At 36.1% G+C, this 13,922-nt stretch overlaps 1 protein-coding gene across 16 annotated transcripts in view; it reads right to left on the bottom strand.

The window, feature by feature from the left end:
* Dtnb (dystrobrevin beta) overlaps positions 1–13,922 on the bottom strand; it is a 228,747-nt gene that overhangs the window by 97,771 nt on the left and 117,054 nt on the right. For all 16 annotated transcript variants that reach the window (XM_078029556.1, XM_078029563.1, XM_078029553.1 and 13 more), the window contains one exon: positions 5,218–5,342. In XM_078029556.1, coding sequence (XP_077885682.1) covers positions 5,218–5,342 — 125 coding nt within the window. The remainder of the gene's footprint in view (positions 1–5,217; positions 5,343–13,922) is intronic.

Raw genomic sequence — 13,922 nt, 5'->3', positions numbered from 1 at the left:
TTTTTTAGATCAAATCAAAGCAACGCACATATATAGAGTTCAAGTCAGTGTTAAGCAGAAGAGTAGTTAATAAGAGCAACATTAAAGTATGGCTTTAGTTATAATTTTATAATTGTAGTATAATTTAAATAACATTAGTTTTCAACTGTATAGGTTAATTAAGTTTTGATGCAAGGTATGGAAAAAAGTGGCTTAGCTGTGCAAATATGCTATATATTTATGAATGCAAAGGTAGTGAGAAACAAATGAAGGAGCTCTCTCAATAACAGGCAGTCTGGTTCTAGTAAGAAACCTAAGAGATTATCAATTATCCTTCACCCTTGTGTGGAAAATATCTGGACCATCCAACCAAATATAATACCATTTGGAAAAAAGAACATGAAGAAGCACAAAGTACAGTTTTTATCCACACTTTCTTAAGTGCAGAGGTCAGCAAACTTGTCCTGTAAAGAGCCAGACAGTAAATATTTAGGTTTGGGCAGGCATGCGGTCTCAGCTGCAGCAAATCTGTTCTGCCAAGTTAGTACCAAAGTGCCACAAACAAGACATAAATGGGTAAATGTGGCTGTGGCCCAATCAAGATTTGGATATGAACAGGGACATTTCAATTTAATACAATTTTCACTTCACAAAATATTAGCATTCTTTTATTTATCCTGAACCATTTAAAAATATAAAAGTCACTCCTAGATCATGGGCCATACAAAAACAGATGACAGGCTGGGTTTACCCTAAGGGCTACAGTTTGGCAACCCTGTCAAGAAATTAGATGAATCCCAGGTGTATGTGGCAGGACACGGTCATGCTCTTTCTCTCTGGAATTTAAGAATACAGACACTAAGCCAACACCAGCAAGTTTTGCTTTCTCTCAGTAATAAATAACCACAAACTGAAATGTAGTGGTGACTAACCTCTAATTAAAGAAATTAGGTTTAAGAACTACATGGTTAAATAATTAGATCCTAAGCAACAACAAATTGCTTGAATTAGAACAGAAGAGAGTCTATCAGAGATGTCAAGAACCAGAAATTGTATAAAAATATTCTGGCCAAAAGAAGCAACTAATTTTTCTCTTAGAGACTTGGACTTAGTTACTAGTATGCTGGTAGGAGAATCTTCAAATCTTTGTTTTGAAGATAAGGCTTGAGATTTATTTGACAAACCTCATTTACTCAATATTGTCAACTCCCCCAAAGATCAACAGGAGGAATTGCGCCTGACATCTAGTGGAGGCTTCAGGAAACTGAAGGGACATGTGAGACTCTGAAGGGGAAAACAAAATGGAGAAACACAGAAAGGGGCAGGGCATAGTCACCTGTCCACAGCAACCAGGCTTGCTACCCTTACTTCACTTCATGCTGTATAAGAAGCTAACATGCACTGGGCAGCATTGAAGGCACTAGGGATTTGGTGGAGATATTTATAACATAAACGTTGCTGGATATGAAGAAGTGAGCAAAGGGCCTAGAGTACTGTGAGTCCCAACTAAATATCAACAACATTTCAATCTCAAACATGTGAGGGTCTGAATAAATGTCTAGCCTATGTCAACAATGAAACATTAATGTATATTTTACCTCATAGTTTCAATTTCTGTCCCCAATTTCTATTGGGGTTTTAATTTTATTTCTTGGTATGCAATAATGGTACCACATAAGGTTTCTTACATGTTTATAAACTTCTCTCTCCATGGCCACCATGACAGTTCAAAGCACCATGGTCCCTACCCTGGTCTCTGAAGATTCTCTAGCTGGCCTCTTCCCCTTCAAGGGTCTGGGCAGTGGTTTTCTTTTTTGTTTTTGTACTGGGGATTGAACCTGAAACATTTTACCACTGAGCTACATCCATAGCCTTTTTTAATTTTGAGACCGGTCTCACTAAGTTGCCCAGGTTAGCCTCAAATTTGGGATCCTTCTACCTCAATCTCCCAAAATGCTAGGATTATAGGCCTGCACACTGCACCTGGCCAGGAAGGGGTTTTCTAAAGTGGCAAGTCTGCCATACCCCTCCCCTCCCCACACCTAGCAGCTGTCCTTCTCCTTTACAGCCAGCCCTGGCTCCACATGGCTCTGGTCCCTGCTCTCTCTGCCAGAGTGTCCCATCCACCACCTTCCACAGGTTACACTCTGGCTTCACTGTAAATGCTGTTCTTCACAAAAGACTTCCCTGGCCAGCAAGGAGGTAAACACATCTTGTTAGAGAATTATTTTGTGTAAACAGGAAAAATATGTGATTTATATTATTTTTCAGAGCTTCAAAATGAGTAGGATAGTTCTTTGAGATACAATAGTACAATCTTGAAACTGGTGAGAGAGCATAGGAAGAAATTATAAAGAACTTTAAAGAAATCCCAAATGTTAAAGTTTTTAGAAGAAAACACAACTGAGGATTATTTAAACTCAATAATGCTATTCCTTCAAGTAAAACTACTATTTCAGACCTTTTTTGAAGACATTTATTGTTCCAGTTATCTGGTACAAAATAAAACTTAATGTTGAAGTGACAAATGCCACAGAAGGCAATTTCAAGTTGCACTGTCCAAGTTGTTACTATAGAAATTTTTAAGTAAATCTTCCAATGATCTGAAGAGAATTTCTGTAAGTGGAAAATATCTAATTTTAGAGCATCTAAAAAGACTGCAGATTCCAGATAGATGTTAAAACTCATGGAGATTAGTATGCATGTTTGTTTTTGTACTGGAGATTGAACCTGGAACATTTTACTACTGAGCTATATCCATAGGTCTATTGCTAGAAGAAATAAAATATCATATTTACATACCACATTTATATAATTTACATTATAGGAAAATCACTTTCCTATACCTGAAAAGGTTTAAGAAACAATTATTCAGAACACCCACTCTTTTCTAAGGGGAAGATAACACCCCATTTTTTCGGAGGAAGAGTATCATCTCAGTGGTTAAGGATCCATAAGTACTGACAGGGTGTGGGGAGGGGGACCGCGGATTGAACTCAGGGGCACTTGACCACTGAGCCACATCCCTAGCCTTATTTTGTATTTTATTAGTGAAAGGGTCTCCCTGAGTTGCTTAGTGCCTCGATAAATTGCTGAAGCTGGCTTTGAACTCACGATCCTCCTGCCTCAGCCTCCCGAGTTGCTGGGATTAGAGGCATGTGCCATTGCAACTGGCCTCACTAAGGAACTTTTAGGGGTAGACTCTCAGGCCACCCCAGAATAATAATTAAATTGACCCAGAATGGAAGTAATGTGTACTTTGTAAAGCTCTCTGAGTTTTAAAATCAGCTGAGATGGGAAACCACTGACATGTAGGAAAACAAAAATCTATAAGACATACAAAATCAAAGGTGAAAGGAATTTTAAAATTTATCTAGCAAATCCAATTAGGAGTAACTGTTCTGAAATTCATTAGAATCTAAAAGAGAACCTATCACTGCTTTTTTTTTTTTTTTTTTTTTTTTGGTGGGGGGGCGACCTGCTAACCATATTCTTGGTTTGGGAACAATTCAGATTACCAAATACTTGAACTGTAAAATTTAGTCTAGGTGAGACCAGGTAGAGTTGAAGACACTTACAGAACACACTCCTGAGCTGACCATCTCTGGCTCTCCTCCCCAGGAACCCAGAAGACTATACACTGTTGAATCTGGTGGGGGCAGAAGAGCTCAGTGAGCTCAAATTCTCTCAATTTGAATCTGATTGTAATGAGTGATGTTAACCATAAACATTGTTACTGGATTCTCAACTTTTTTTTTTAACCATTTTTTTTTTAAAGAGAGAGAGAGAGAGAGAGAAGAGAGAATTTTAATATTTATTTTTTAGTATTCGGAGGACACAACATCTTTGTTTGTATGTGGTGCTGAGGATCGAACTCGGGCCGCACGCATGCCAGGCGAGCGCACTACCTCTTGAGCCACATCCCCAGCCCTGGATTCTCAACTTTTATGTTTATAAATCTTGGAACGCTTTTTTATAGACCAGAACTATTATCAATATTGGCAAAGTGAAAATCAGGAGGCAAAAAGAGAAATAAAACACACTGATTTTCTCAGTTTATGCAGTAGAAGTTGAAGGGAGTTCTAAGAAATTGAGTTTTAAGAATATTATTTAAAATCAATAAGGAAGCCAACTTAAAAATGGTGATACAATTATGAAAAACTGGGATGAGTTAGGGTTAGGATTAGGATGGCATCTATTTATAAATGAGGTTGATTCCTTATACCCTTGATGAAGCTCAATAATATCTAAAACTGGTAGGTCAAGAAAAATGGTCTTATACATATAAGACAGAGCAATAGAGAGGTAACTACTGGTTGACCTAAAACCCAGGCAAAGAAAGGTCAAGTGTTGGAGGGTGTGTTGTGTTAAAACAAGCAGTTCTGTATTACTGAATTTTTAATCCACATGCATATATTATTTTAATAAATACCAAAGTTTTTAAGATATTTAAAATCATTTTAAAAATTATTTGATATCCCCAACAGCTCATTTGGTCAAACCATCTTCCATCAGGTAGATAAAAGATAATGAGTGCTCACTATAGCAGAGAAACTTCCACACTCGTGATGAAGACTAAAGATCCCAAACCTGCCAACTTTATTGAGCAAAGTATACTTACTATCACCATTTAATTCAGAATGAAGAAATCATTTTAGAGACTGAATCCTATCCTTCTCTGTCTCTCTTCCTCCTTACCTCTGGTCTTTATTTCTCAAACTTTTTGTTCCCCAGTAGCTTTGCTTTATTTATCATGTGCCTGTCGCGCACGAGCGCGCGCGCGCGCGCGCGCGCGTGTGTGTGTGTGTGTGTGTGTGTGTGTAACAGCCTTATATACACATACAGCGCCTAATTTTCTCTCAATTTGAAAAGCGAAAAGTAAGTTGGTTTTTATTTCCATGTCATGTAAACTGACTCAAGTCCCTGTGGGCACTACGCTGAGGAGAAGAGGTGACTTCTATCACTAATTTAAGGGCAGGACATATAAACAGCAAAAGGCAACTCAGCTCAACAGCACAAACACTCCTCTTCAAGGTATTCCTATTCTGAAAATGCTGTTTCTTAGGCTTCAGGAATCAGGAAGCTAGGCTTCCATGTAGATGTTTATGGTGATTTAAAGAAATTGGAGCTTAGCGTCTAGAAAGGGCAATGTTCATGTTAGGTGATTCTTGGTTTTGATCCAAAGGAATTTCCCAAGACCTCCATTTCAGAAGGGTCCACATTCAGGTGCATACTTACACTATATGTGCAAGGTCAAGTGGTTTCTCTGGTTGCTCAGGAAAAACAGGATGTGGGGGTTCTCTGGAGGGCACACACCCCAAAGATTTACTAATTGCATGGCTCAGCTTCTTTGCAGGGGATTTCTGTGTCAAAGTAAAAAATAAAACAAAAATAAGGAATTAACTCTTCAAAATAATGATAAAGAACTTCAAAAGAACTTGGTGACAACAGCATAGAAAGTATCTTTTCAAGTACAAATCAAGTTTCATTGTAGTCAACATTATTGGGCCTTGCAGGAAGGAACTTGCAGTGATCCCAAGGTCACTGGGGTTCCTTCATTTCTGTGGCCTCCCTCATTTCTATTCTAAGGTCACACTATCAAGTTAACATTAACTTCCCTCTTGGCCATCACTACATGCCCTTGGAATGAATTTGCTCTTTTGATGCTTCTGGATTATTTTTGGAGAAATGTTAAAAAGTTAATTCCTCATCAAAGTCAGAACTTTTTGATGGCTGCAATACTCAAAGGTTAAAATAATGCTAAGACCACGTGGCTTTATGGATGTTAGCAAATGAGCTAACTGAGACACATCCTAAAATGTCAGAATACTTCCAAATAAATGTGAGGCAGAAAATTTGGTATTACGGTTTGGCTATACAGGCAGATACAAACTCACATACACAGGTCAGCATCAAACCTATGATATACTAAAGGTACAAAAAAAAGTTGGTATACCAACCATTTCTCTGAAAGACAGAAATAAGAAATCCCAAGATTATTAAATCTAAGACTTAACAGTAAATAGTCGTAGAAGCAACAAAATTAAGTTACATAAAACACTTCTAAAGCCTCTGTTTGCCTTTTTTGGCTTCTTTATACTTTACTTTTGGTGTTGGGGGTCAAATCCAGGACCTCCTGCTACCGAGTTACAACCCCAGGCCTTTTAAAACTCATAAAGGAGACTATTCACATAAGATTTTGTTGTCTACTCAAACCCCTTTAAATAACACCATTATCTGAGATTTTGGCAGGTTATTACCTGCAAAAAAGAAAAAAAACGTTTAAAGATTTTTTTTCTACTGTCTCTGCAATTTATTACAGAATGTGCCACTTAAATTCCTCATCAATACCACATCTCCACTTGACTTTTATATGCTGCTTCCTATAGTAAAATAATACAAAATAAGGGCCAGGGTTGTAGCTCAGTGGTAGAGCACTTGCTTAGCGTGTGTGAAGCACTGGATTCAATTCTCAGCACCAAATATAAATTTTTTTTAAAAAGGCCCAATAATGTTGACTACAATGAAACTAAAAAATAATGTAAAAACATAAAATAAATAAAAATCTCTTTGTTCTTAATATAAGGTAAAGTTAATTAATACTTGTTTATAATAGACTGAATAATACCAATGTCTTCAGAAACTTCGAATGTTGGCTGCAAATCACCTAAAACTATTTCTTTCGATGAATTAAGTTCTAGGAAAAGTCTAGATGTAATCTAGCTTCCTGCATATCCTGAAAAGTAAACAAAGCAGAATCTTTCCCCAATTGCTTCCCACCTCCCTTTGTCCAACAACCAGCCATCTTCTGCACTGCCCCACAGAACATAACATGACCCTCTTCTGCTTAAGAGCTCTCATAGGGTGATAAGCCGTAGAGGATAAGATCTAAGAAAAGACCATCACACTCCACATGGACACCCTCAAGACACCCTCATATCAGGTCCTCAACCCTCACCTCCAATGACTTGCTGCTTGCTCACAGTTAACCCAATATGACCCGTCCTTTTAGGTTTCTGTACCTTGGCATGTGCCTTTCCCAGGTGTCCCTTTCCCAGTCTGTCTTACTGTAAACTTTCTGCTCATCTTTTAAACCTGCTTCCAAGTGCCCCTTCCTCAGTGAAGAGTCCCTTGCTCTCCATGGTCAGTATCGCCTTCCCAAGCTACCTACCAACTTACACATGCTCCTCTAAAGCACATACCATGCTGTATCAGGTTTTATTTTACTTGCCTATTCTTATTAGGCTGGTGCTTCTGAGGGAAGGACCACATCTTATCCATCTTTGCATTATTAGGGCGGTTTCTACAATAGAATATGATATCCAAACAGGATTTTCTAGATTGATTTTTTCTAACAATACCACATCAGAGGTTTTTTTTTTTTTTTTGAGAATTACAAGAGACAACCAAAGGGAATCAAATGAATGCTTTAATTCACCTTTATAACTAAATATTACATGTATAAACCACACAATTTCATGATTTGTTGCTGTATCTGAGAACCATTTGCGCCATGAATTCATGTAGTCTATGTGCGACTTACATTGCCTTCATCTAAGAAATAACAGCCATGCAATCACAGGCTTCATGAGTGTATTTTATAAGAAAGATTAAAATAACTAGGTGACTATTAAAAATTATTTGCCTTTGTGGGGCTGGGGTTGTGGCTCAGCGGTTTAGCACTCGCCTAGCTCATGCAAGCCCTGGGTTCGATCCTCAGCACCACATAAAAATGAATAAAACAAGGTATTGTGTCCAACTAAAAAATAAATATTACAAAAAAAAAAGGATTTGCCTTTGTAGTTCATGATATTCTTAGCAGTATGCTTGTGATGATCTTGGAAATACTGCTTTAAGTCAAAGTTTAAGATGAGATCCAATTTCAAGCCTCAAAAGCATAGATATAAAGGTAAAAATCAATATATTGGGTTCAACTGATACATATGAGAAGGATAACTAAAAATATTGGAATGCATCAGACATAGTGGCACATGCTTGTAATCCCAATTACTCAGAAGGCTGAGGCAGGAAGATCACAATTTGGGCAACTTAGCAAAACGCTGTTTCAAAATAAAATTTTAAAGAAAGGTCTGATAAAGGATACCTGGGTTCAATCCCCAGTACCAAAAACAAACAAACTACAACAACAACAACAACAAAAAAACCCCAACATTGGAATAACTATATGTAAGAATTAGGCTGTTATCTAAGATATAGAGCCAGATTAAAAAGGATGTTATCCTGAAAAAATTTAAAGCCGTGCATTTCATTAGGTTTGTCTAAACATATAAATAGGGATTTATCTAAAAAGATCTCAAAGAGTGATTATAATATGTACCTGAAGTGAATTTTGATGAGTTAGTTTAGGAAGATAATATTATCAGTCTCTAGGCAAGAGTTTAAAAAATGTTGTAAGTGTCAAGACAGGTACATTCCCTGATTTGTCTATTCAGCTCCTAGGACAGGTTTGGTAATTAAAGAACTAAATATTTAAGGGAGTGGTAGAGGAAGAAAACCAGGTCCAGGACGTGTATCTCCAACACTTCCCTTACACTACCACACCAGAGATGTTCTCTTAGGTCTCTACCCTCTCCCTGAATTTGCACTCTTAAAACTGCTAGAATAGAGAGGCCTTAACTTAGAAAATTAAATCAATATTTTTGCATTTTAACATCTTAATTCATTTTACCTAATTTAAAAACATCTCTTATTATCTCTAAAATTACTACAGGTTACATTTCTCTTAAATGTATCAAAAAAGGTATAAAATGTGCCATGCAGGGGCTGGGGATATAGCTCAGTTGGTAAAGTGCTTGCCTCACATGTACAAGGCCCTGGGTTCAATCTCCATCACCACCACCAAAAAAAAAAAAGTGTCCATTGAGTTTTAAAAGTCATAAACCCCATCAAAGTCATAATATTCACCTTGCACTATTCTGCCTGAGAAACAGAACCATGACGGTCACTTTGAAGTTTCCTTGTGCACCCTTATGCCAATATACCTGACTCCCACACCTTCTCCTCTCCTGGCAATCACTGCTGGGATTTTGTGTTAATTATTTCCTGAATTTTACTAGTTCTGCAATTATGTATAAATAATATATCTTTAGACTGTTTAAAACCTACACATATACATACATTCTTCTATAACTTGCTTTTTTCAATAAAAATTGTTACAATTCACCTACGAGGATAAATATAACTTTAATCCACTTGCTTTACTGCTTAATGTATTTCATTGCTTAATGACTCATAATTTATGTATGTATTTCACAGCTGGTGAACATTTGGGTTGTTCCCACTTTTTTCCCTATCATTCATAACATGCCTATAAACGTCCTAGTCTGTGTCTCTTGGTGTCCATGTGTCAGAATTTCTTAGAGTGAAATTACTGGATCAAACGGTTACTCACTTTCAAGTTAACAAAGTATTGCCAACTTGTTTTTACAAATTGGTCACACTTTCCCCTCCCATCTGAGGTGTGAGAGAGTTCTTGAAACTCCACATTCTGGCCAACCCTTATTATTTGTGTTTCTTCTGTGAAAGGCCTGTTCCTGTCTTTGCCATAGTATTGCACAGATTGTCTTTCTCTGGTAGATTTGTAAAAACTCTTTATGTTTTTATTATTTTAACCCTAAGAAAGTTATGTTGTATAAACAATTCTTGCTTTAGGACTATTTCTCAAACAATTATGTTTTTGGTGAATAGCTTTCTTTAAATATGGGCAGCCCCAAACCAGTAGCTTTTAATTTTTTTTTTTTTTTGCTTTTTTTGTACCTTAACGGTTTCCTTCTTGAGATTATAAAGAGTCTCTCCCACATTGTTTTCTAAAGTTCTGTAGTTTTTACTTTCATATGTAAGTTTGATTCTACTTAGAACTGATTTTTTAACATATAAGGAGAGATCCATTTTTATCCTATGTGCATAAGGAACTGCCTTAATGCCATTAAATAAAATTCTGTTCTTTCCTGCTAGATATTCTATTTCAACCCTGTACTAGTTTCACAGTGATTTAATTACTATAGCTTCTTCTTATCTTTTCAGAGGCCAATGCCCCACATTTTTCTTCAAGAGTATCATTATTCTTGATTCTTTGCACTAAATTTTAGAAGTCAGTCTGTCATTTACCATTTAAAAAAAACAAAAAAACCCTTGTGGGATTTTGATGGAAACTGATCAAATCTATAAACTTTGCAGAGAATTGACATCTTTGTGAACTAAACTTTGTCTGAGCCTTCTTTAAACATGAAGTTTTACATTCCTCTATGCATTCATTATTTATTCCTATTTTATAAATAGTTTTTATCCAGCAAACCTGCTCTTTTATTTGTTTGCTTATGGTGAGATATATATAACACAAAATTTACCATCTCAATCATTTTTAAATGAGCAGTTTAGCTGTTAAGCATGTTTATTACACTGTTGTGCAATCCATTTCCAAACCTCTCCAACCTACAGAACTGAAAGTATACACTCGTTAAACAACATCTGCCCTTTGCCCCATCTCCCCAGTCCCTGACCACCACTGATGGACACCTAGTTGCTTCCACCTCTAGGTTACTGTGAATAGTGCTGCCAGGAACATGAGTGTACAAATGCCTCTTTGAGACCCTGCTTCCAATTCTTTGGGATACATACACAGATGCAGAATTGCTAGATCATATGGCAATTCTATTTTTAACTTTTTAAGGAAATGCTATACTGTTTTCCATAAAGGTTGTACCATATTACAATCCAGTAACAGTTCCCCAAAACTCCAACTTCTCCACATCCCTACCATTGTTTATTATTATTATTATTATTATTATTATATGTGTGTTTTAATAGTAGCCATCATAATGAGTATAGGTGATAGCTAACTGTGGTGATTTCCATTTTCCTACTGATCACTGATTTTGAGCATCTTTTCATATACCTGTTGGCATCTACATATATCATCTTTGGAGAAATGCCTGTTCAATTGTTTTGCTCATTTTTCAGCTGGACTATCTGTGAGATTTTTGTTGAGCTGTAGTTCTTGACATATTCTGAATATTAAACCTTGTCAGATATGATTTCCACACATTTTCTTCCACTCCACGGGTTGCCTTTTCACTTGCTGTGTATTTAATGCACATAAGCTTTCAATTTTGATGCAGTTTATCTATTTTAACTTTTGTTTTATCTGATCCCTTTTCATTTTAATTGTTAATCCAGACATTCTGCACTGACAGTCATCATCAAATAATAATTTTCTTTTCTTTCCTTTCAATTCAAACCCCTTTATTTCTTTTCCTTGTTCTCTATGTGGTTTAGGATTACCAACAGATTGTTGAATAAAAGTGGTGATAGTAAGCCTCGTGTTATTTTCAATCTTTAAATAAAGAGTTTTGACATCTCACCCATAAATATAATGGATACTATTAGTTTTTATAAATATATTCTATTAGGTTAAGGAAGTTTCTTCTACTTCTAAATTAAGATTTTGTTGTTGGTTGTGTGTGTGTGTGTGTGTTTTCAAATTACCAATGGATGCCAATGGATGTTGTCTTTTATGAAAAGTCATTCGGTCTTGTTTGTTTCCTTTGTGTCACCAAGTCAGTTACTTTAATGATTCTGCTTCTATTTGGGTTTTCTATTCCATCTTGTATAAGTCTTGGTAAGCAATGTTCTTTTAGGAATATTTCACAGCTAATTTTTTTTTTTGCATACAACTAACCTTTCAATAACCAATGTATGGATATTTTTTATTGTTGGATTTCTCAAGAGAATACAGTCTATTGCAACTAATTCTTTTTTGAGACTTCCTTTATGTAGTGAATTTTTATACTTGAAAAGAATGTGCAATCAATAATTATTATTGAGTACAAATTTTTTAATTCTTCATTTTTGCATAATGGTTCAAACAGTTGTTGTAAAAGATGTGTTAAAATTACATATTTCAATAATGTATTTCTCAATTTCTTATGGTGCTCCAACTAATTTTTAATTTATAAATTTTTATACTTACATTACTAGGTATATACATTAAAAGGTGTATATTAGTATAGAAGTGTTTGTTTCCTCTTTTAGCTTTGGTAAATTTTTATCTCTGGAAGAACTTTTAAAAATTGTGATAAAAATATATGTATCACATAAGATCTGCCATCCTAACTTCCCTGGTAAAGTTTTTTATTTTATTTTAACCAGAGATCCTTTAGAAATCCTTTTGCAATTAATATAGTGTCGGCAAATTTTTTTTATTAGATTTTGCCTGGTATGTTTTTTTTTAATCCTTAACTTTCATTTGTCCTTACCTTTCATAGGTCCTTACCTTTTAGCTCTCTTGTAAACAGCCTAGAGCCAGATTTTTTTCACTAGTCAAGTAGAAATTGATTTTAGTCACTAGTCAATTGATTTTAGTCACTAGTCAAGTAGAAAATTCTGTTGATTTGTTCATTATTAACATTTTTTATCCATCTCTGTAACTTATTGTGCCATTATTTGTCCTTTTTAGGTTTTATTTTTCTCATTTTGTCTTCCACTTTTGGTAATTTTCTGAGTTGATTCTTCTAGCAACTGCCCCTTTTTTCTTTAAATGAAAGTAATATTTATTGAGAACCTACTAGTGTCAGGGACTCAACAGGTACTTTTTGCACATACACAGGCTCATTTGACCCTCAAAGTGGTCTTATGAATTAGATGTTAACAGTGTCGGTCCTATAGATGCAGAAATTAAAGTTTGGTGCAATAACTAAAGCTCATATAAGAGGCCTATCTTAATTCTTTTCAGGGTCATTTTCCCCTTGACAAGTAAAATTACTTAGGAAAGTTCACATAGAGATTTCAAGAGACAGCCCAAAGCAATGGGACATTGAGGAGGAGCTACAGGCATAGACACCCACGGCTCGGGGTGAAAACACATGAAGGTGATGGTGGGGGGACACAGAGCTTCCACTAGATGGGCAGACACCAACTGGGGGAGTGGGAGGTGACTTGGGCTGCAACCGTTGCATGGTGTGTTCCTATGCCAGGGCTGGGACTTGTTTTCCTCACATAACCACGGACCAGGCACAAAGACAGACTGAAATAATTTTTTTCTTGAGCTTAGATCACCGTATTTTCCATCAGCCTCAAGCTAATTCCTTGCACAGCGCACTCCTCACTAGGGTACATGCTGACAGGCCCTGACACCCGGGAGCTCAATGACCGAATAGAAAAAGCTCAGGACTGCTGCCTTCGAGGCCATTCCTGTCATCTTCACTCCCATTACTCTCTCTAAGCGCATCACCCTACACTCCAAGCCACAACATCTGAAGGGATTCATGTAAAAAATTACCCCTCAGTGGAGGGCTTTCAATTCCAAAGCTTACTGAATCCTCACAAAAGGAAGGAACCTTCTCTATTTTAACATGAACACTTAACTACAATCTTAATCAGCATTTCTATCCTCAACCAGGAACTTCAAATCCTTTACATCTAATCATACCTCCACCAATTCCAAGTCACAGACATTGAGTGCTTTAGCTGTACCTTGTCTTAAGTCCATCAAAATCACTCATTATTAGGCAATGACCATTATTATTATTTACATTTGGTGCTTATTATACTTACCCACATTTATCCACTATATACCGTCTCTTCTTGCATCCCAATTCTTCCTTCTTGCTTCAGTTTATTTTTTCCTCTAAGTATCTTTAATTTGTTTCTCCAGCAATGTTTTTTTTGGTGACAAACTTGTTGAGATTTCTTCTGAAAATATCTTTGTTTTTTGCTCTTGAATAGATTAGATATAGAATTCTAGCCTGATCTTCTCATTCTATTCTTTGAATCCTTTAAATGCCTTTCATATCTTCTATCTCCTTATATATGTTCACAGTATTCTGCATCCTGACTAATTTCTTCAGATCTATTTCCCATTCCGTAATTTTTATTATCTCTAATTGGCTATTTAACTCCTTTAGTGAGTTTAATCTTTTTTTTTT

The sequence above is a fragment of the Ictidomys tridecemlineatus genome, chromosome 12 (genome assembly GCF_052094955.1).
Source record: "Ictidomys tridecemlineatus isolate mIctTri1 chromosome 12, mIctTri1.hap1, whole genome shotgun sequence".
NCBI lineage: Eukaryota > Metazoa > Chordata > Mammalia > Rodentia > Sciuridae > Ictidomys > Ictidomys tridecemlineatus.
Note: the sequence above shows the minus strand (reverse complement) of the source record. Positions and strands in the feature narration are given on the sequence as shown.